The sequence below is a fragment of the Adiantum capillus-veneris genome, chromosome 27, assembly GCF_014529385.1.
Source record: "Adiantum capillus-veneris isolate H3 chromosome 27, ASM1452938v2, whole genome shotgun sequence".
NCBI classification, from domain to species: domain Eukaryota; kingdom Viridiplantae; phylum Streptophyta; class Polypodiopsida; order Polypodiales; family Pteridaceae; genus Adiantum; species Adiantum capillus-veneris.
In genome coordinates this window covers 45,312,542-45,336,752 of record NC_140957.1, presented here as the reverse complement: position 1 = coordinate 45,336,752, position 24,211 = coordinate 45,312,542, and the positions used below count along the sequence as shown (strand labels likewise).

The 24,211-nt window shown below is 40.9% G+C and overlaps 1 protein-coding gene across 6 annotated transcripts in view; it reads right to left on the bottom strand.

Annotated features, from left to right (window-relative positions):
- Positions 1 to 19,555: 19,555 nt before the first annotated feature.
- LOC147421883 (BTB/POZ domain and ankyrin repeat-containing protein NPR1-like) overlaps positions 19,556 to 24,211 on the bottom strand; it is a 49,430-nt gene continuing 44,774 nt past the window's right edge. For 2 of the 6 annotated variants that reach the window (XM_086502527.1, XM_086502528.1), the window contains one exon: positions 19,556 to 20,444. In XM_086502527.1, the coding sequence (XP_086358653.1) occupies positions 20,230 to 20,444 (215 nt within the window). In that variant the 3' untranslated portion in view covers positions 19,556 to 20,229. Of the gene's footprint in view, positions 20,445 to 20,551; positions 22,535 to 22,718; positions 23,683 to 23,744; positions 23,888 to 24,211 lie in introns of those variants that run through there. The other 4 variants (XR_015186726.1, XM_086502529.1, XM_086502531.1 and 1 more) reach the window with 4 other exon arrangements.

Genomic DNA, 24,211 nt, shown 5'->3' with positions numbered 1-24,211 from the left:
CAGAAATTGTACATGTCCAATCCGGATTGCATGCACCCATTTCCAAGTACCTTTAAATGTTAGGAAATAAGACGTAGCTAAATAGATAATTGAGTAGATTACTTAATGGAGAGAGACAGATTTACATACACGAGATTATAGAGTAGAGAGAGAGAGAGAGAGAGAGAGAGAGTACACACGATATACGTGGTTCACCCAATGTGGGCTACGTCCACGGGAAAGCAGCCACTCAATGGCTTTAGTACTTCAAAACAAGAAGTAGTTTACAAAGGGATTATACCCTTTATAAAGCTCCCGCCTTGCTTCACTCTCACCACCTCACACTAACCTTGTTGCATCAACTTCACACTCTATGAAATGTGTGTAGAAATGGCCTCCTTTTATAGGCCAAAAGGGCTGCCCTCTCTTATGAGAGGTAGCCATGTGTAGCCGCCCTTGTGCGAATAAGTCCAAATCGGACCCTCCAATCCGCCCATGTGTGGCCGCCCTTGAGAAGACAAGTCCGCTTTTGAATTCGGCCACCGGCCATTGACTACCGGCCATCGGCCAACCGACGGTTGTTTTCCGACCACTTTCCGGCCGCATGCCGGCCATAATATTCCGACAAAAAGGAATATTCCAGAAAGGGAAAAAAAGTCTCAGGGGGCTTCCACCCCCGAGGCCCCTAAAGTTGCCCCTGGTTTTTGACTGTGAAAATTTTGGTTTCCGGTGAGTGATTTACCTTCACGCACGATGGCTTCTCCTCATGATGGGGGCCTTACAAATGTGCGCTTTTACCACAAAAAATTACAAGGGTAAATCAGGCTCCATACTTAACATTAAAAACTCATTGGATCACTCTTACTGACAATGAGTTTATCACGTCCGTGTTCCCTGACTGCATCAAGGCCAGACAACTCCTAGGAGCCATGCCCTGGTAGAGAAAAAAATTCTTGTTGGCTTCTTGCATTGCCATCATTGGTCCGCCCGTGTCGTATACCTTTTATTTACAAGTAGAAGGCCATGCTTGACTTGCCTTTGTTGTGCTAGGCAACCTTGCCTACATGCATTAGCTATGATTGAGTAACTAATAAAACAAATAAGCTGGAAGAAGTGACCGCACTGTCGTGATGAAAACCCGCTATGGTCATCTTCATCTTCTCAATCTTGAGACCCATATGGTCCGAGTCGAGAGAAATTGTCTTGTTTGAATCCAAGCTCTTCTAAGAATCTGTGAAGCCACAGAATTTATTTGCTTGCCTCCGTCATTGCTACATACTCTGCTTCCGTGTTAGAAAGTGAGACCACTTTCTGCAACTTTGAAGCCCACCTTACTACTGTGCCTCCGACCGTAAACACATAGCCAGTAGTGCTCCTTCGAGTATCTTTGTCACCTGCCATATCTGCATCAGCATACCCTTCTAGAAAAATATCAGTTCCTCCAAAATACAAAGCATTTGTTGTTGTTCCTTTTAGATACCTAAGTATCCACTTCACAACTTGCCAATGCTCTTTACCTGGGTTGTCCATGAACCTACTCACAACTCCCACTGCATGTTCAATGTCTGGCCTTGTCCAGACCATAGCATACATTAGAGAACCTACCGCTGCAGCATATGGAACTTTAGACATATAGGCTATCTCCTCTTGTGTCTTTGGACACATATCCTTCGTTAGTTTAAAGTGACCAGCCAAAGGTGTAGAAACTGGTTTTGCATTTTGCATTGCAAACCTTTCTAGTACCTTCTTGATGTAATCTGCTTGAGATAGCTTTATTGTCTTCTTCGTCCTGTCCCTTGATATTTTCATACCAAGTATCCTCTTTACAGCACCTAAATCTTTCATTGAAAAAGATTTAGACAGCTCCTCTTTTAGGTCTTTGATGTCCTGCATGTTAGCACTTGCAATCAACATGTCATCAACATACAACATTAGGATGATGAATTTCCCATCTCCCAAATTCTTCGTGTAGACACAGTGATCCGAGTTGTATCTTGTGAATCCATGATCCAACATCCATCGATCAAACTTCAAGTACCATTGTCTTGATGCTTGCTTTAAACCATACAAGCTCTTCTTTAATCTGCAAACCAATTTCTCCTTACCTTTTACTTCATACCCCTTTGGTTGAAGCATGTAGATTTCCTCCTCTAAGTCACCGTGAGGAAATGCCGTATTTACATCCATTTGCTCGAGATTTAGATCATGAGCAGCCACAAGGCTTAAGACAAGCCTAATTGAGTTCATTTTTACAACTGGAGAAAATATTTCATTGAAGTCAATACCTTTCTTTTGAGAAAAACCTTTTACCACAAGCCTAGACTTGTACCTTTTCTTCCCACCTTCTTCTTCCTTCAGCTTGTACACCCATTTGTTTTGAAGTGCCCGCGTACCTTTAGGCAACTCAACCAACTCGCATGTTTGGTTGCGATGTAGTGAGTCCATCTCCACTTGCATGCTCTTCGTCCATTCTTCTTTAGATTCATGTTGCATAGCTTCTTCGTATGATTCCGGCTCTCCAGAATCTGAGATCAAGAGATGGTTGAAGGAAGAAACAAACCTTTTTGGAGGTCTACTTGCTCTTGTAGATCTTCGGGGAATAGGTTGAGGCTCCTCATTTGGTTGACGTTGTTGCACATTGTCACCGTTTGCAGTCTTTGAGTCTTCACCGTCCTCAAGATCCATGTACTCATCACCTGTTTCTTTTGTTTGTTTTCTTTCCAAGTAATCTTTCTACATATTTTGTTCGTTAAAAACTACATCCCTACTCCTTAAGATTTTACCATCTTCAGGATTCCATAGGCGATACCCAAAGTCACCTTCTCCATAGCCAATGAAGAAACATTTTTTGGACTTTGCATCTAGCTTTGATCTTAGGCTTCTATCTATGTGCATGAAAGCCTCACACCCAAACACTTTGAGAAATGCATAATTCACCGGTTTACCTGTACATGCCTCTTCTAGAACTCCCCCATCCAATGCCGTTGAGGGTGACCGATTGATTGAGTACACAGACGTACTTACAACTTCTGCCCAAAGCTCAAGCGGTAGGCCTGCATGTAGCCGCATGCTTCGTGCTCGCTCCATGATTGTCCTGTTCATCCTTTTCGAAATCCCATTTTGTTGAGGTGTCCTTGGGGTTGTCCTTTGCCTCCGAATGCCATTGCTAGCACAAAAGCTTTCAAAAGCTTGGCTGCAATATTCGCCTCCATTGTCGGATCTGAGGCATTTAACCTTGGTACCTGTTTCATTCTCCACAAAGGCTTTCCAATTTTGAAATATGGAAAATACATCGGATTTATTCTTCATGACATAAACCCATGTTTTTCTAGTCGCATCGTCTATGAATGTTACATAGTACAATGAGCCACCAAGTGATGGTGTACTTGCAGGACCCCAAACATCAGAATGAACCAACTCAAGTTTTTTATTTTTTCTTTCATTTCCTGAGTTTTGAAATTTTACCCTCTTTTGTTTACCATAAACACAATCTTCACATAACTCTAAGTCCACTTCTTTCAAACCTGGTAGAAGCTTCTTTGTTTGAAGGATTTTCATTCCTTTGGCACTCATATGCCCAAGTCGGTAGTGCCACACCGCACTGTCAACTTCTGTAGTTGCTGCACAAGCTGAAGGTTGCGTGCTAACAGTACACAAGTAAAGTGTACCGACTTTTTCTCCCTTGGCAACCACCAAAGATTCCTTTGAGATCTTCCACCATTTGTTTCGGAATGCAATGTTGTGACCTTCATTGTCCAATTGTCCTGTAGAGATCAAATTTTTGCGAAGAGAAGGAACATGCCTAACATCTTTAAGCTTCCACTCATTTCCGTTAGATGTTTTGACAGAAACTGTACCTTTGCCGACAATCTCACAAGCTTCATCATCTCCCAAATATACATACCCAAAATTACCTTTGGTGTAGTCTTGGAAATGTTGCTTGTGTGGTGTCGCATGGAATGAAGCCCCGGAATCTACTATCCAGGAATTAGACACATTGTCTAATGAGAGAATTAGAGCATCTTGCTCTACTTTACCTGCCACATTGGCCTCCGATGTTGGCTTGTTGTCTTGAGACTCTGTCTCCTTCTTCTTCTTGGACCAGCAATCCTTCTTGACGTGGCCCTTCTTGCCACAGTTCCAACATTCAAGAACTGACTTTGTGCGTGACTTGCTCCGCCTTGAGCGATCACGACCCTTTTGGTTTTTTAACCTCTCCTTAGGCCTTCCTCTTGTTTCCACTGACAGTTCAGCACTTGATGATTCCCCTATGCTTCTCCTTCGTATTTCCTCGCTTAGGAGAACACCCACAACATCATCAAACTTGAGAGTATTTGTGCCAGAAATAGAATTACTTACAGCCATCACAAGGCTGTCCCAACTATCCGGTAGAGATGATAGTATAAGGAGAGCTCGCACTTCGTCATCGAAATTGATTTTCACCGATCGAAGTTGACTTATGTTTGTGTTAAAGTGATTTAGGTGTTCTGCAACTAAAACATTCTCTACCATCTTTAGATTGAACAAGCGCTTCATAAGAAATACCTTATTGGATGCCGATGGTTTCTCGTAGAAGTCGTCAAGTGACTTCATCAAGTCCTCCGTGGTCTTCATCTCCGAAACATTGAAGGCCACCGTTGACGCCAAGCTTAACCGGATTGTTCCCAGTGCCTTTCGATCAAGGACAATCCATGCTTCATCTGCCATTGTTGTGGGCTTCTTCGCAAGACCGCCTAGTGGCAAATAGAGGTCCTTCTGGTAGAGGTAGTCTTCAATCTGCATCTTCCAATGTTGGTAGTTTTTTCCATTGAACTTCTCAATCTTGAGCTTTCCTTCCTCCGCCATAACTCCCACTCAATTCAAGGAATCCTTTCCTTGAGATAATTTAGCTATGAGCAAACCTTGCTCTGATACCAGTTGTTAGGAAATAAGACGTAGCTAAATAGATAATTGAGTAGATTACTTAATGGAGAGAGACAGATTTATATACACGAGATTATAGAGTAGAGAGAGAGAGAGAGAGAGAGAGTACACACGATATACGTGGTTCACCCAATGTGGGCTAAGTCCACGGGAAAGCAGCCACCCAATGGATTTAGTACTTCAAAACAAGAAGTAGTTCACAAAGGGATTATACCCTTTATGAAGCTCCCGCCTTGCTTCACTTTCACCACCTCACACTAACCTTGTTGCATCAACTTCACACTCTATGAAATGTGTGTAGAAATGGCCTCCTTTTCTAGGCCAAAAGGATTGCCCTCTCTTATGAGAGGCAGCCATGTGTAGCCGCCCTTGGGCGAATAAGTCCAAATCGGACCCTCCAATCCGCCCATGTGTGGCCCCCTTGAGAAGTTTTGAATTCGGCCACCGGCCACCAGCCATTGACTTCCGACCACCGGCCACCGGCCATTGACTACCGGCCATCGACCAACCGACGGTTGTTTTCCGACCACTTTCCGGCCGCAGGCCGGCCATAATACTCCGACGAAAAGGAATATTCCGGCGAGGGAAAAAAAAGTCTCAGGGGGCTTCCACCCCCGAGGCCCCTAAAGTTGCCCCTGGTTTTTGACTGTGAAAATTTTGGTTTCTGGTGAGTGATTTACCTTCACGCACGATGGCTTCTCCTCATAATGGAGACATTACAAATGTGCGTTTTTACCACAAAAAATTACAAGGGTAAATCAGGCTCCATACTTAACATTAAAAACTCATCGGATCACTCTTACTGACAATGAGTTTATCACGTCCGTGTTCTCTGACTGCATCGAGGCCAGACAACTCCTAGGAGCCATGCCCTGGTAGAGAAAAAAATTCTTGCTGGCTTCTTGCATTGCCATCATTGGTCCGCCCGTGTCGTATACCTTTTATTTACAAGTAGAAGGCCATGCTTGACTTGCCTTTGTTGTGCTAGGCAACCTTGCCTACATGCATTAGCTATGATTGAGTAACTAATAAAACAAATAAGTTGGAAGAAGTTACCGCACTGTCGTGATGAAAACCCGCTATGATCTTCTTCATCTTCTCAATCTTGAGACCCATATGGTCCGAGTCGAGAGAAATTGCCTAAGAGAAAATACCTTTGCTTGCTTGTACCGGCCTTTTACATGAAAGCTTACGTGTTCTTTGCTTGAACCTTTGAAATTTTCTTCTATGCCGGCATCTTGCCAGTTACCTGGCTTTCTTTGAAATATTGTCCAGCTTCACCGTGCCAAAGCCCTTGCAATGGTTCTCCTGCTTGCATCTTACACACCCAGCACCTTGTACGCCTTGCATGGCCCATGCATGGTGTGTTGGATTCTTTGAAATTCCCAACCTTGCATGGGCGAGAGAGAGAGAGAGAGAGAGAGAGAGAGAGAGAGAGAGAGAGAGAGAGAGAGAGAGCATGCATCCATGCAAAGGAATTTTGCACTTTTTCTTCCTTCCTCCACCCCTGAGCTCTGATACCAGTGTGAGAACCCAAGGACTGCCTAGAGAGATTCTTCGCCCTGCCATCCATTATATAGGCCCTTGGTCATCTTCTAAAGAATCCGTCCACACCTAGCAGTCAGCCCTTGGCCTATATGCCGTGAGCCCCCTAGGTTTGCCCTTGGCCTCACACTACTGTTGGATAAAGACGATCATTATCACTGGCGATATGCATATCTTTGCCAGTGATACTATAGCTCGACTACGCCAACTTGATCCACCTACCAAAGTGATGGCACACTTATCCATCATTAGTGGTTCATAGTAGACCGTTGTACTAGGTTGCCCTTATGTTGTACTTTTCTTTTTATTCTCAGTAGACCTCTTATCTTGATTAATTGAAGAAGAAGAAGTAGAAAATTTTGCCTCCATATGTGTGTGTGTGTGTGTGTGTGTGTGTGTGTGTGTGTGTACGTGCGTACGTGCACGCGTGCACTTGCAAGAGCTCAAGCTATCTCCTTGTCTATCTCTTAACACTTTTGGTTGTCCTTTTTATGAAGGAAAACTCGATAGGGTCCACAACTAATGCAATATATTGTTCAAAAGACCCCTCCAATAATGCTTTAGATTTTGTGCATGGAGTGAACTGCTTGGGATTTTACAGTATAGGCAATATAGTAGATCTTGTGATTTCAATTTTCTCCTTATCATGAGAGGTAAGGTGTTTTACAAAGGCTTCTTTAGATGGTTTAATTGTTTGTCTTGCTCACAAGCTAAGTTATTTTCCACAATTCTCAATGGAGCCTTATAACCGTTAAGATTATTGAAAAGATTTGTTGCCTAGTGAACTCTCTTGATCAATCCCATGGATTAGCAAACATATGATTGTCCTTTACTCCTACTAATCAACAATAAGTACGGAAATTCTTATATTAATTTGAACTTTCCCTTTAATTTAGACCTTGCTTAAGGCTTCTAGAAGTGCATGAGCATTGTCCACCAATCCCAAAGCTTTTGGATCCCATAAGATTTTCAAAGTGAAGGTATAATTTTGTGACTTTTAGGAGTGAAGGTATAATATTATTCTTGAAGGAGAGGAAGAGGAAAGGAAACTCATAAAAATATCCCTACAACACAAGGAAATAAATTGAACCTTTAAAAAGAAAGTTTTTTCTAAAGCTCATTCAATATCCATGGGGAAGCAAAAAAAAAAATCTGCAAAAGATGGGTATAACTAAGTAAAACCTCTTCTATCAAATTCTTTGATTTCTTAATGAGTTTAAGTATTTCCAATTAAGTTACTCCCCAATTCTTATGCAGCTCCCAAGCTAGTCCTTTAATTTTATTCATCAATTTCCAACAATAATTTGGTCTATCTTTGGACATTCAAGTTGAAGTGCCAAAGCATGAGGAGGAACATATGCAATTGAAGGTGCTATGCGGCACCATGTTGATGACTTTGCTCATGAAGGTAGCAGTGGAAGGTGTTGTTGTATGCAATTGGTTCGTAGCCTTGTAGAGAAGGACAAGGCTGAGTCTATGGATAGTCAAGTGGGACTACAAAGTCGACAAGAAGGGGAAGATGAAGCAAAAACCAAGGAGTTTGGGCATTCTTTTTGTGCTCGTGAGGTGTTGGATGCTGATCAAAGGGAAGAGCAGATGCAGTGTGTACGGATTGCATCGGTGATGCGATGGATACAGGTTTTATGGATCAAGTATGCCTTGAAAGTGAAGTTGATTGGGGGTTTGATGATCCCATGGTTGCTATGGATGAAGGTATACAGATGCTTCTTGATAAATCTTTGAGGGTTGGTAGAGTAGAAATAAGACTTTGTATATATGTTTTTGGTTTTCTCATAGTGTTTACGAATGTTTGTAGTTTGTAAACAAATAAAATAGTTTTGTGGTTGAACATGAATGTTCAACAAGAGGGTTGGGCAATGATGGTGCAGCCAAAGTGTATCGATCATAGCAAAAGGAACAAGCAGGGATATGTATGTATACACGTGCATGACAAAGGGCTAAACCAAGTGCGAAGCTCCTAGGCAGGCAAGTGGTAGCAGTATTAATGGAGACACTACAGGAAGAAGAATAATTATACCATTGAGTTTCAAAGTGGACCACATTTTATGCATCAACTTTACCAAGATGCAATGGCGATTGTTAGATCCACCAGTAAACCAAATTTTTTTTTAACATTCCCACGTAATCCCAAATAAAAGGAAATTTAAGATGCTTTGCTCCCAAACCGAAAACCTAATGATCGACCGGACTTAACTACAAGGTTTTTTCACAAAAAGCACAATGAATTAATGACTTCTTTGACAAAGAAACAGAATTTTGGCAAAGTCAAGGGTCGTGTCTATGTTATCGAGTTTCAAAAGAGAGGTTTACCCCATTCTCTTATTCTTCTAAGCTTGGCAAAGGAAAGCAAGACAAGCAATACACTATGATAGATTGGTAAGTGTTGAGATTTTAGACCAAGAAACAATTATTGAACTTTATAATATTGTATGTCGTTGTAATATAAAATGGAAAATGCATTTGCCATCATCCAAGAAAATATATTAAAACCACTATATTTTATTGAAACCACTATATTGGATGGTGATGGATATCCAATATACATGAGATGCAACAATGGAAAATCAATACAAGCTAAAGAAGGAAAGTTGGATAAAGATGGATTGTTCCTTATAATCCATTTTTGACTATGAAATTTAATGCGCATATAAATGTAGAGGTTTGTTCAACCATATCAGTAGTAAAATATATCTACAAATATATATACAAAGGTCCTAACATAGCAACGGTGTATTTACAAGCAGCCAATAATAATCAATAAAAATAATAATAATAAAGTTGATGAAATTAAAAAATACTTGAATGCAACATATGTATCTACATTAGAGGCATGTTGGAGAATCCTTCAGCATAAAATTCATGAAGAAAAGCCAGATATGTAACGATTATTGGTAACTCCAATTTGCTTAAAGATCCTAACTAATAAATCTTATATCTTTTAGTATTATAATTTTTTAATAGGTCCATTTAGAGAATCAAAATCATGTATATTTTCAAGACAATGATGATTTGATGCAAAGTATTGAAAAGGAAAAAACTTAAAAGACAACTCTACAGAATGGTTTGAATGTAATAAAAAATCAAAGAAGTGCAAAAATTAATGTACCCTAACTTTCCAAAAAAGTGGGTTAAGTGGAAAGAATGGAAAAAAGGACTATCAATTGGTACAATGTATTATTATTTCCCATCAGTAGGCAAATATAATTTCTACGAATGCTATTAACAAAATGCAATGTTTGTTTGACAATCAATTCTATGCAACCTATAAGGGAGCATGTGCTGCAAGATCTCTTTTGGAAGCGATGAAAAATGATCAATTTCCATGGAAGGAGCTTCTTTACATCAAACAGGATTACAACTACACGATCTATTTGTGGAAATCCTTATTTTTTGTGATCCAATTTCTTCACTTTCATTGTGGGAAAATTTCTCAAAGGATCTATCCAAAGACATATAATTTTCTATCGCAAATAATATCTCAAGCAATGAGATTTGCTCATTGTTAGCACAAAACAAAGCTCAGATAGAAATTAATAATATTCTTGGACTACATGAAGAAAATTTTAAAATATTTTCTAGGTACATTAAAGAACTACTCTTTATAGAATCAATGATAAAATATTATTATATGTTAGCAATATCGTTAAGATATATGTTAAAACTTCCACCATATTAAAATATTAATTTGTATAAACAAGCATGTCCATATCTATAGAAGATGAAGCATCCTTAGATTCAAATAACTTATTACAAGAAGAAATAATCTTTGAGAAATTAGTTGAAGAATCAATGGCATTTGAAATGGGGAAAAAGCTAGATATTTGTCAACAAAATGCATACAAAAACATAATGGAATCCATTTCAGAATAAGAATGGTCCTGGTGGGACTGAAAAAACATATTTATAAAACTGTATTTTGAAACCATTGCAAGGACATGGAAAAATTGCATTGGCTTGCGCTTCATCTAGAATTGCAACATTACTATTATCAAAAGAAAGAACGGCTCATTTGCATTTCAAAATTCCATGGACTCCAACAAGTACTTGCAATATAAAAATTACTAGCAAACTTGATTTGAAAGACAAATTTAATTATCTAGAATGAAGCTCCAATGACTTATAGATTTGCATTTGAAGCACTTGATAGGACTTTTAAAGATTTGACGTCAAATAGAAAACCTTACGGAGGAAAAACTCTTCTTTTAGGTGGAGATTTTTGAAAAATATTGCCAATTGTACCAAAAGGAAGTAGAGCAGATATTGTCAATGCATCACTATGCAGATCTCCATTATGGGATAATGTAGAGATTCTAAAGCGAAGGAAATTATGAGGTTAAAGTACGATAGCTATTTGCAAAATAAAAGATATGCAAAATAGATTCTTGCTATTGGTGATGGAAAAATAGAATAGATTCTTGCTATTGGTGATGGAAAAATAGAAGACATTGATCAAGCAACAATCAAAATTGGTGAAAAAATACTGATTGAAAAATTGAAGTGAGAAAGCTGATTTCTTGATTATACGAAGGTACAAATAATATTAAAATCGTTTGAAATATTATCATTAAAAAATAATACTCATAAAAATCAAGTAAATAAAAATCATTTTTTTCCTGCAAATAGGTGTAAATAATATAGAAAATTTTCAAGAGTTCTTCAAGGAGAAAGCTATTCTTGCACCAAAAAATGATGAAGTTCATAAAGTAAATGGATTTCATGGAAGGAGGTGTGGAATATCTTAGTGCAGATTCAACATCGAAACAAGATGAGATTACAAACCTTATCACAACTAGGTATCTAAATAGCTTAAATCTTGGAAGAGGATATCCATCTCATAAATTGCAGTTGAAAAAGAATGCACCTATAATATTATCCCCGAAGAGGTCTATGCAATGGAACACGCATGATCTGTAAAAACTTCTTCAAAAGAGTCCTTGAAGTTGAAATCATTACAGGAACTCACATTGGAGACATATTTTTTTTGCCAAGAATAACATTCATTCCAAATTCAATGACTTTATTATTTGAAATCAGACAAAGGCAATTTCTTATAGAGCTGGCTTTTGCAATGATAATACATAAATCCCAAGGACAAAGTATATCAAGTTGGGAATATATTTATCAACATCAATATTTAGCCAATGGACAACATAGGTTGCACTATCAAGGGCAAATTCTTCAAAATCCATAAAAATTTGCTTGGGAGTTGACAAAGAGTATTTAAAAAACACACCACCAATGTTTACGAAAAAATATTGGAATAAACAAATAAAGAAACTAAAAAAGGTATAAAATTTTATTTCAATATCCATAAAAATATTAAACATATTAAACAACAAAATAAACATTGAATATTTTTAGCATTAAAAGAAAGCTCATGAATTTCAAGGTGATTTCAATCGATGTTAAGAGGATATGAACAATAGTTACTATCATTCTTTTATTTCAAGGAATCCTAAAGAGAGATGGGAAGCATAAAGCAATAATATGCTTTAAGAAACAATCACCTATACTTGCAAGTAAGTAGAAGGCATGGCATTATGTAGAGTATAAACAAGCAATTCATCTTTATATTTATACCTAAAAGGTGTTCAAAGTTTATTTTGTTTTGTAGAGCTCTATGTATTTCAAATTTTTCTACTTTTGAGAACCCAACAAAACTATTTACTTAACAAACATTGCATACATTATCTTCTATTAATGTTTCTTTTTCCATCCCATCCAGAAGACGGATTTACACACTAGTTTTCATAATTACCAATTCTCGTTCTACCTGAGGTTTAAGGCTTTGCAACCATGATATCCTTTGAGGGCAAGGTTGTAGCACCCGTAGGCTTATTGTTGATTGAAAGCAAGCTAGTTGATACAACATCACCTGGTACTTGTTTGCCATGATGCACTTGTGCGGGGGACCTTCATTTTCCTTTGCACAAGCAAACACCATGTTCAACAACAAAGCAGTGTGCTCACATTCACACACACACATAGACAAAGATGGAGATGTTATTGACGCCTTCTAGAGACTAAAGAGAACTAGCATATTAGACAAAACAATGTACAAAGTATTAGTGCCATAATATACAATCAACAAAAAAAGAGTCTCCGTTACGATAAAGCTTTGTTAGAGACTATGGATGGTATATAGGAAGTGAAAGTGGTGTTGTTGGAAGATCTTCACTGGTGTTGCTGAAAGATCTCTGGTGTTTTTTTTTTTGCCGGGAGGGGGGGTTTTCGTGAGGGGGGTCACTATGTGTAAAACCTATATATCACATGCGCTCGTGATGACTATTTGTAAAATCCCTTAGCTATCAATTTTTCATCAATAAAAGTGACTCTTTTCCTATTCGACTTGTTAAAAAAAAAATTAAGATCACTTTTCACACCCTTCTATATATGAAAATGTGAGAAAATATAGAATAAAATAATCCCTAGCGTTGAACCATGTGATAGGGATCTTTTTATTGTAGTGACCCTCACAACTGGAGGATGAGGGCTACATGATGCTCTACTCCCTATGCGGCTCGATGCATATCTATATGTATGGGATAGTACATCATCATGAAAAATGCAAGCCTAAAAAGCTCCATCATGTGGTGATGAGAGAATGCAATATGGTGTACACGAGGGAGCCCTCTGTAAAGACGCGCATGATCTCCATAGGATCAAAGTTCTCCACTACCATCTCTCCTCGATGTGCCTCTCATGTATGGCTCTAAGATCCTCGTTGCCCATCTATGTTGATGATGTGGTCTATGACCGAGGGCTCTTAGCCGTCGACGTGCTCTGATCTTTGGGTGTTATTCCTTGTGTTGTAGCACCCTGATGGGATGCCATCTACCTAGGGTAGAAAAATTCCATAAACCTAGCCTATTTGATAAGATCTCTCCCATTCTTTTTCTATAATAGATGCTCTTGGTACTCCTTAGTTTGCTCAATGAGAGTGCAGATAAACCTAGTGTCCAAATTTGAGCCACATACATTAGTGTCAATGTCACTAACGTGTCAAAGAGCCCAACACTTCCTAGAAATGTCCTTGATAACACCGTTTTCAAGCATATTTAATGCATGTGCTCATGTCAAACGGTCTGCAAAGGCCTATAACAAGCAGAACCTCCATACTCTGCTAGTGAAAGCGATCCCCACATTCACATATAAATTTGATACCTCTACTTATTTGCCCTCAAAAGTGAAGATTGGTTGTCTTTATACCTATGTTGAGATGCAAAAAATCATAACCGTGGCTTTACCTATGTTGAGGTGTATATGTCCTTATTTATACTCACTACAATTAACTTGTCATGTAACTCCCTACAATTAACTATACTCACATGTATTTGTACTCACTACAGTTCAATTGTCATGTAGCTCCGTACTAAATAATATATTAATCTTTCGTGACTCGCTAGAGGAGCGGTGTTGTCGTTTACTCCTCCTAGAGACTCTCGCTGGAAGCCCTATACCCGGGGAAGGCCTCACTTTTGGCTATAGTGTCTCCATCAATCAGATAATGTACCTGCTCTCGATCACACTCATTACTATTAGACACGGGGTATTAAATAAAGTGCGAGCAGTGGGATCGATAGCGGAGAATCTTGGGCACAAAAACAAAGGCGTGTGAGGGCGTCGGATGCGAAAAGGCAAACAAGGACATTGGGGCCTTGGAGGGTTTTGAAAAGAAAGAGGGGGGGGGGGTAGGGACCAACTTTATAATGTTGTGAACACACATAGGTTTCAACAAACCACATGCGCCTACGTGGTTAGCTCGCCACGCTTCCATCCTCGAGGTGATGGGTTCGAGTCTCATAAAGCCACCGACCGTTGACTTTTTTCTACATCATCCCCTGTCCCGAGATTCGTGGTGCTTGAATCTCTACCATCAATCCCACTGCCATGGGGTCATGAAGACCCCGTGTCAAATAATGTTGAGGCTCCGCTACCTCCAAGCTCCTCCAGCCAAACAGGGTGAGTCCATAAAGCACCATCGCAGTTACAAATCACTAACATAAGTCCCACTGATGGCGTTGTCCTATAGGCCAAGAGTACCTATGCAAACTTGTTTCCAATCAATGAAAACCCTCACTTATATAGAAGGCCAGCTTTCTTGGTGTGAGGTCATCATCTATACATATGGGATTGCGGGTAGGCTGTCCTCTTCCCCAGGAATCACACCTTCTTGTAGGGTCAAGGGGCCATTACAAGGCAAGCTAGCAAGGCGATAGACTGCGAGCTCTATGCCGCGCTATTTTCAGCTGGGGGAGGTGCAATCGATAGCTGAGGGGAAGGCGTATTTGCAACAGAAGACATAGCGCGAATGATGCAACGCACAAGTCGAACAATGTTGCCCAAAATTTTGTGTGTAACAAAAGTGGCCACCAGTAGGGAGCCGACAACAAGGATAACTATAGCACGTTTGCCAACAAGGCTCGAACCCCTACTTTGACGGTCACGCGACCCGCAGTGCTTCAGCTAACCACTCTAGCACTCAGGAAATGATGTCTAGAGCAGAACTGTACTTTAATTGGGGATCGACAAGTCCGAGAACAGGAACCCGATTGGCCCCCTTTACCCTAGCTCACGTGTGGCGTTCAACCCTGGGGTTTCCTCTAGATGTTGTTCTTTGTTTCACCACACCAATAGCTCCTTTGTTCCTAGCCTCAATAGTTTTGGCCAACTCTTTGGTGATCCCTCTTTGATGGCCTCCGGGTCTATTTCCTTTCCTTGGCACAGCCTGTTTGCAAGTACTCTAGTGATATAGATGTGGAGCCTGTCAAATTTTGTACACGTTTGTTTAGCTTCCTTTTAAACTTTATTTAAAGCTATTTTTAAGGCTTAGTAATTAAAAAAAGTTTATCTTTCTCTCTCTCTCCCCTCATCTGCGCTGCCGTTCAAAGCAGTCAAGATCTCTCTCTCCCTCTCTCTCACATCTCATCTGCTCTGCCGATCAAAACAGTCAAGCGCTCAAGCTCTCTCTCTCTCTCTCTCTCCCTCTCTCTCTCTCACACACACACACACACTCACTCACTAGCAGCATGCAGTGCAGCCGTCTGCGCGTTACTACGGCCACCTCTTTTTTACAAATCACCCATTACTTCCTTGAGTGACTTGTTCTCCCTTTCTCGATTGCAAGGATGCGCGATTCAAGTGTGTCGGTGAAGCTGAGAGAGAGAGAGAGAGAGAGAGAGAGCAGAGTCTGTGGAAAATGGAGAGAGGAGGAGAAAACGGAAGAAGCTTCTGTACCTCCAAAAGGAAATTGCACAATAATGGAGCTTGCAGAGAGCAGCACTGCAGGTAGACCTTGCTTTTGGCACGATGTTTGAAAAAAGAGTGTCAAGGGGAGTACTTGGCCTAGCGGTGAAGGCAAGGAGTGGTGGACGTGTGGATGCAACCTGTAAAACGATTTTTGTCCCCTTTTAAAAGTCATTACCAAGGTAAGGATTTATAGACTGAGAAATACAATTTCTCCAAGTCATGCACTTTCATGGAAAGCATTTTTTGAAAACAGCTGAAATTTCTGGTGAATTTTTCAAATTAGAACCTCGCATGAATCTCTCAATGGCATTCTGATAGAGAAATATTCCTACGTCGTCGCACTAGTTTAGTCTGGTTAAAAATACTCGAATAGCATAGCCCTCAGGACTAAGTGGCACGGACATGGGAGGGTGGGATCTACGGCCGGAGCATTGTGGGTTGTAGATCCTAGAGGCGATGCCAAAAGTAAATTAGGGTACTCTATATTACTTTTTATAATAAAAATTAATCTAGGGTACCCTAATTTACTTTCGACGCCCGCCCTTAATTTACATGTTTTAAGTAAATTAGGGCCCCCTCGTTTCACAACGCATGCATGGCGTAGTGGTTAAAGTAGGCGCCTCTCATGCGTGAGGTCCCAAGTTCAAACCCAACGTCGCAAAATGGGGGTACCCTAGATTACTTCCGAAATGCGGGTACCTTAGATTACAAAAGTAATCTAGGGTACCTGCATTTGGGATCTACGGCCCACAATGCCTCCGCCGTAGATCCCACCCTTCCATGCCCGTGCCACTTAGTCTCGAGGATAGCATGGGCCTACAAACCTACCCCAATGTAAAGCTTGCAGACCAATGAAGTAGAGTTGATCACCCAAATTCATAACAAATAAACATAGCATTTCCAAAGAGAATTTATAGCATAAAATATGTGTGCGTCCGCGGGCATGCTTGGCCAACACTTCCTCTCTTACTGAGACTCAATTCACTGAGTTATTATTATCTGTTCGCACTATGTTGCAACATAACGATGAGAGAAAATTGGCAAAATGGCATCCTCGTGCTCGCCACAACAGGCTTCTTTATCTTTTAAAGCAATTCTTTGAGCACTTGTATCATTCTCGACAGTCTCAAGCTATCAAGAGAATTAAACTTCCATCCGGAGAGTGGGCCTCCTCCTTATTGGAGATGGCCCAGGCTCTGCATTCTCACTAAGCGTGTCAATTGTTTGTATCGCATGTTACTCCCATTCTTTCATTGCAGCAGGCTCAAGACTTGGAAGCCGTTTTCACTGAGTTGGAATTGTATGCAAGCTTTCTTGACTTGGGTCGTTGGAAAGCTCCTAGTTAGGATGGGCTTACTATCGAATTCTTTCTGTCATTTTGGGATGATTTAAATGTGCCCTTGTTGATAATGATGAATACGGCCTGGGAGCAACAAGCATTGCCCTCCTCTTAGAAAGAAGGTTTGCTGAAGTTGATACCCAAGCATGCGTTGTGTGAAGAGTTCTCTCATGGGAGGCCAATTACGCTCATGCATGTGGTCTATAAATTGATGGCTAAAATGCTTGTTAATCTACTCAAGGGCTTTCTATATGATGGCCTGCATCAATCTCAATATGGCTTCATTTCTCGCCGTCAAATTACTAATAACCTGGCGAATGTCATCATTGGCATGGAATATGTAAAATACACTTGGCAAGATGACATTGAAAAGGCCTTTGATACTGTTCTTTGGGATTACATTTCAAACACCTTGCGTCAATTGGGATTTGGGCCTAAGCTTTCCTATGTGGTGTTTTCCTTATATGCACATAGTACTCCGGCAGGGTTGTTGGATTGATTTCTCACAGACTCTTGGCATCTGGGATAGTCTGTCAAGCAAGGATGTCCTCTTAGTGCTTTGCTTTATGCAATGCCATTCACCCCTTGCTTATGTATTTGAATTTTTTGACTTCCGCTTGTAGACTACATGGCTTGGCATTACCATCTCAATAACACTTTGTTGGTGAGGCTTATGCGGATGACTCTTTATTTATGCCTCGCAAACACTATGATGATGTGGAACAAATTATGCATGCTCTTCACCTGTTTGGATTGGCGGCATGCCTCAAAAGTTAATTTCCGTAAGTCTAAGCTGCTTCCTTTGAATGAGCATGGTTGGCATAAGCTATTACGGCCAGGGGAGATTGTTCCTCCAAACGTCATAGTTCGCCACTTGGGTTATCCCCTCGCTTGGAATGCATCGGCTGCACTGAGAACGGATTGGGTTCTCCAATGTCTACATTGGAAATTGTCCACTTGCCTCTCCATGTGCGACTCAGGATTGTCTAGTGCATTCTTATGCCTTATGTGCAGTTTTATCTACCTCTATTATCTTGGTCCCGGTTGTGTATCTAGTATTTTGGTATTGTGGAGCATTTCTGGCGCACCTCATCTCACAAAAAGTATCTATGGACAAGTTGTGTTCTCCCAAGCACCGTGGCGGGCTAAGTATTTTGGATGTGCGGAGTCATGTTCTCGCTCGGAAAGCTACCCTATTGCCTATCTTCGTGGCACAACCACCACCTTGGACACTTATGGTCTCACATTTGTGTGCACATATTGTCACACCGTCTTTTGGTCATTGCAACCAACATATTGGGAGGTCATTTTTGGCAAGCTTAAAGGGCATGTTCTTGGATGTCCCTTTACTTCCTCTCTCATTGTTGATTGGAAGGCTATCACCTTGCATTTGGAATGGCATGGTCGGAAATCCCTCCGATTGCAGAGTCTACTTTGGAGCAAGGCTCTCTCTTCCACTTTGGTCCAACGGTCTCCTCGTCAAGCATATTTTCTTTCTCGAAAAGGAATATGTCAGGTACATCAGGTGGTGGATGCCTTGGGTCATGCTCTTTCATTCTTTGCTGCGACGTCTCTTTTTCGATTGGGACCTCATTATTCTCCTCTTTGGCAAGAATTTCGTAGCATGCTTGCTGATCTCTCCCCTATTCCTCCTTTGAATAAGGACTCCCACTGTTCGGATTGGAATCTTGCCAATGTCAACCTAGAATGCATTTCGCCCGGTAGTGTCTACGCTCTCCTGCAATCTGATGCATGGATTGTGTGTCATGGTAATCAGATGTGGTCACTCTCCAAGTCGCCCTTATGGTGGAGGCGAACATTGTCTAACATTTGGCACAATGTATTTTCTTGTGGCACTGCTTAATGGGAGCTTACCTGTTGGCAACATATTGCATGCACAACGTATTGCACCTTCTCGTTGTTTTAGATGTCGTGAAGCTGAGGAGACAGTGCCACACTTAATGTGGGGTTGTCATTGCTCCAAATCCTTCACTCGACAAGTGTCGTCTGCTCTTTAGCTCTGTTTCCCTTTCGGCACTTTTCACAGACGGTTTTGGCTTTTTGGGATGCTTCAGTCACCGCAGTCTCAGTTTGCAATCTTTTTTGGTTGGGTCAGAGGGCCATCTAGCGCCACCGCAACTTCTTGGTGTTTTAAAGCACTGAGGTTGATCTGTTTCCCTACATTAAAATGTCGCTTGGCCAAGCGCTGGATTTTGCTTATGATATTAGGGACATTACTCTTGATGCATAGAGGATTTACTTTGATTGTTTCTAGCCCGCGAGTCTCATAGTACTCCGCATTTTGTATTTCTTCTTTTTCATGGGTTTTCCTCAGTTTGAGGTTTCCCTCTTGTAAATTAATCAAATCAGATTTACAAAAAAAAATGTGTGTGTGTGTGTGTGTGTGTGTGTGTGTGTGTGTGTGTTAATACACCTCCCACTACCTAGCATTTCAGGAAATAATTAACCCACCAGTGAGCTAATCTTGTTCCAAAGGCATATCCATGACATCATGCATAATGCAATCTATGGCATGTCCCCTTTACAACAATTTCTTGCATCCTCAGATCTTCGGCATTACATTCGCAAACATTGTACATATTGTTGGGGAGATGCTCCCATCAGATTCCATCGACTTACATCGCTTGGAGACAAGAAGAGCCTGTGATTGCAACCTAGACACACGCAGAAAGATGGCACCGAACTGCATTTACATCGCATGGAGAAGAGTGCTGAAGAGCCCAACTGTCCACATTTTAAAACCTGTCCTGATCAGTACACAGGCTCAAAATGTAACTCTACAATTGCCTCACACAACAGTACAGATCAAAGTTCTAACTTCTACTGAAGAAAATGCATGTTCATGGCTGCCAATCATCGAGTACTGCTGCAAAACTCTCTGTAATGCTCCCACTCCTAGGTGCCATGACTCCCTCCATGCAGAGTGTGCTATGCAGCTACCCTTGAAACATCGCAAAGACGCATGTATGGCACGCAGGAGAAGAACAGCAGCAACAATATGCACTAGCAAACTTGCTTGGATGGCACTGTTCTCGTATTCAGTAAAACCTGGGGTTTAGCTTACACACTAACTCCAGACATGCTACAAGAACTAAAACTTCTCAAGTACATCTCCTGGAAAAAGCAGCCTTGCAGTGGCCGAAATCAATGTGTTACTTGCTACTGTCAGGTGTATGTCGCTCCATTGCTGCAACATCCTTTTGGAATGCTTCAGCTATCATATTCTTGAGCTCAGAGTAACGCCGTTTCTTTCTCTTGTGCTCCTCCGAACTTCCGAGTTTAATCGATGCTAACTCCGACGGATCGTCATCTGTGAAGGCGTTCAAAATGGAGATACAACGAGGAAACATCCTTCTCCCCAGTGTAACTGCTTAAAAGGATTAAAAATGCTCTCTCTCTCTCTCTCTCTCTCTCTCTCTCTCTCTCTCTCTCTCTCTGTGTGTGTGTGTGTGTGTGTGTGTGTGTGTGTGCGCGCGCGCGCGCACACACAAAAAGGAGAGCTTGGAACCTTTGTATTACATAAAGAAATTACAATGAGGCAAACTCTGCCTAACAAAACAGCATGAAAGCCCTATCACAAGATACAACCAACGGTGACCCTTCAAGATCTCCAAGAAACACAAAGCTAAGGGGAAAACTAATGGATCAGCACAGATTTAAAAATTGAGGCTTGAAAATCCCTCCGAAGGCCCAGAAGGTGTCGCCTTAAGAGTGGCAAGCACAACTATAATACAATGATGGACAGTGGTAGGAAACTGGTACAACTAGACACAAGGACAACTGAAGAACTGGAAAAAGGCCAGGGGAAATAACCTCTCCTTAAGAGTGTAAAAATTCCTTGGCCACCTACAATGGACAATAGGTATGTGGACTCCCAGCAACCTCTGGGAAATAAGCACCTCAAAGAGCAGCACCAAAATACTCCATGATCTCCAACGGCAGCAATGACAATGCAAAGAGGGTAACAGCTGTCCCAAAGAATCAACAATCTGCAATCTGGGCAGGAGCTTCAAACCAGCATCGTATCTGCTACCATGAATGACCAAAGGCCAACCAAAGTCTCCAAAGAATGAAGTTCCAATATCTCAAACTGGAACGACCCAACAGGAATTCTCAAATGCTAACGCAACCAACCCAATTGCAAAAGGTGGCTACTGAAGAGGACATCTCTACTAGGACAGCAGAAGGGAAAACCAAATCCGACTTGAATGAAGAAGAAGTTGCAGGATAACTTGGCAGAGAGGAGATAGAGCCTCCACCGACCAAAAACGCATAGACACCCGGCACACATGCACGTGCGAGCACACACAGCCAGCAAACAAGGTACACACAAAGCACACCTACCCCTCTACAATGCACAGACCCAAGAGCTTGCACAACTGTATAGACGCGACGCACCCGGACTCTCAAACTCAATCACCTAAGTCAAACACACACACACATATCTTTTGGTAAAACTAATTCTTCATTGATTAGAGGAATGTACAAGATATGGCCTGATGGGTGAAACCACACCAAAAAGCTAGAAACAATCATTGAAAACCTCAAATGTGATGTCTCCCAAATGGAAAGGGACTAGAGGAGTTGATTACGGAAGTATGGGTAGGGTAGAACTGAAGAACTAATGCTATGACTCAAGGTGATTGAGGGCCCAGAATCACACCCACGCAAGAAAGTACTTGTACTCTGACAAATTACAATGGTAGATTCGCAATCCATACAAATCTTCCAAGACAACAGCGAGGGAAACGATATTGCAACCTTTATATAACCACGTGAAAAATATCTTGAGCATGAGAACAACGCTATCGAAGGCTTTCCCACCAGCAATGAGGTTTGTGCAAATTCCATAACCGATTACAATGCTGTGAAATCCAAGGGTGAGAGAATGAGCAAGTGATAGGCACTAGAGGCAGTAAATGCACAAAAACCAAAGGAGTAGCAGCCTTGGCGATCAAAACACCAATCCTGCAAACTCTTTATGATGTCAAGCGAAGGAATTGGCTGAAAAGGTGTAAGAAGCTTCCTTATAGCTCTCCATACTAGTCAAAGAAGCTTCCTTATAGCTCTCCATATTGGTCAATGATGCATTCTCAAATTCCACTTTCAAACAACCGTGGAAGAAGAAAGAAACATATCATTCGTATAAACCACATCATCAAGCAGCAGTATACCAATCACGGAGAGATTAAATGCTTTCCTTGGATATGCCAAAGCTAATGTTTGTAGAAATTCTCCGCTCCAATGTGTATTCTGAGCGTGCAATGAATTGCCCATGTGTGGCGGTCATCCAGACCAATGGAGATAGTACGATATTTGTTGCCAAGCCAAGATCAAAGAGGTGGATAGGTAGCATATGGGCGACCAGAAAGATTCACAGAAATGATATCCATATAATCAAGTGACCAATGACCAGAAGTAGAACATGTGTCCAAACAAAGCTGCTAGCATCTTTGTCTGCAATTGTTGACAACAAAGAAATGTAGGCAGCAAAGACGCCTTTCGAGCATGGATGAGAAAGTTGAAATCAAGAAAATTAAGGCTATCATGCAACTTTGGTGAACACATTAAAGTTCTTTTAAGCAAATGCAAACCTTTGCAATCAAATTAAGCTCGTCATAAACATTTATAGCCTTGGACATAAAGTGATCAATATGCTTTGCTAACAAAGGAAGATGAAATTGTATGTAAGCCATAATGATAGATTGAACAATGCATAGGCGTACATGCAGTGGCCATGTAGAAAGCTTCCAATAATTGATCTTACATTTTCAATGAGACATCCCAATCACTAGGGTAACCAAAATGCCAAACTAACTGACAATGAGGAACAGACTACGCAAGCCATAACTCTGAATGCCAACCGCAATAAGAAAGGGGCAAGAAACGCGGTTTTGCAAAATAAATATGTAAACCAGTAGCAAGACCATTAAGTGGCGCTGCATCCATAGTTGTTTGTTCATCCTCGGTTGAAATTTGTGGAAAAAATAATAAACCATTTGTATAAGCCTCAGCCACAAAACATTAACCATCCGGCATGGAAAGACCTTGTAAACTACCTTGCCGAATGAGTGGGCAACCTTGACGAGCCAAGCATCCCAAACTTCCAAGAGACTAAAAATTGTGAATCAAGAATGTATCATGATGTCCCACCTTCACAAAGCCAATAGATAACATCACCCAATTTGGGCCCAAAAACAAGCCTTGTCATGACATCCACAATAAAATCTTGATGTATCGTATCAAGCCTTACCAATGTCAACTTGCATGACCGACACGTCTTGCTTAGTGTATCTTGCATATTCAATCCCCATGTACCAATTTGCAATGTTGTGCATTCTGATCACGATTTTGTAAACAACTGGCATAAGCGAGATAGTTCTCCAATCACCCAACGTCTCACATACCTACTTTTTGGGCAGTAGTTTCAATAATCTTCTTCCCTAGAAGTAGGAAGATTTCCATTTCGCCGGCAATTGTCACAGATTAATGATTTGAAGCAAAGGAAACTTGACATTATTCCGAAATGCATGAAACAAATCCAGAGTGAGACCCTTCCAACCCGTGATTTTCCATTCCTCAAACCCAAAGTGCTGCATTCAATCCTGTTTCAGTATATGAATTTTCTAAAGCTTGAGCTTCAGTAGGGAAAACAATAGGGCTGATTTCCACAATAAGCATCAAATGCATGTTGCTCCAGGGTAGGTGGTAAAGAGAAACATATAAATCCTAATAGTTAGAGAAGCACGTCAGCCAGTTGTTGCTTAATGCTGGTCCATGTACCATCATATGTTTTGACACGTGCAATACCTGGCATTTTTCTAGAAGCATGAAGTCCCTTGAAAAAGGATTTGGATGAGCAACCCTTAACTAACAAGGACTTATGGCGAGCCCTAATTGACCATTTATCAAGCTTATGTGAATCATTAGTGGCAATACAAGATTTAGCATCCATATGTTCTTCCTGAAGATCTAAGTTCAATGTAAGTTGCACCAAATGATTGGCAGCCGCCACTATTTCTCTAAGATGCCCTAAATACCATTTACCATACTCATGTATGATCTATTCATACGTGCAACTAAAGTACCCCAAGAAAAATCAATATCCTCATGAATTTGTAAAAGCAAGGGATG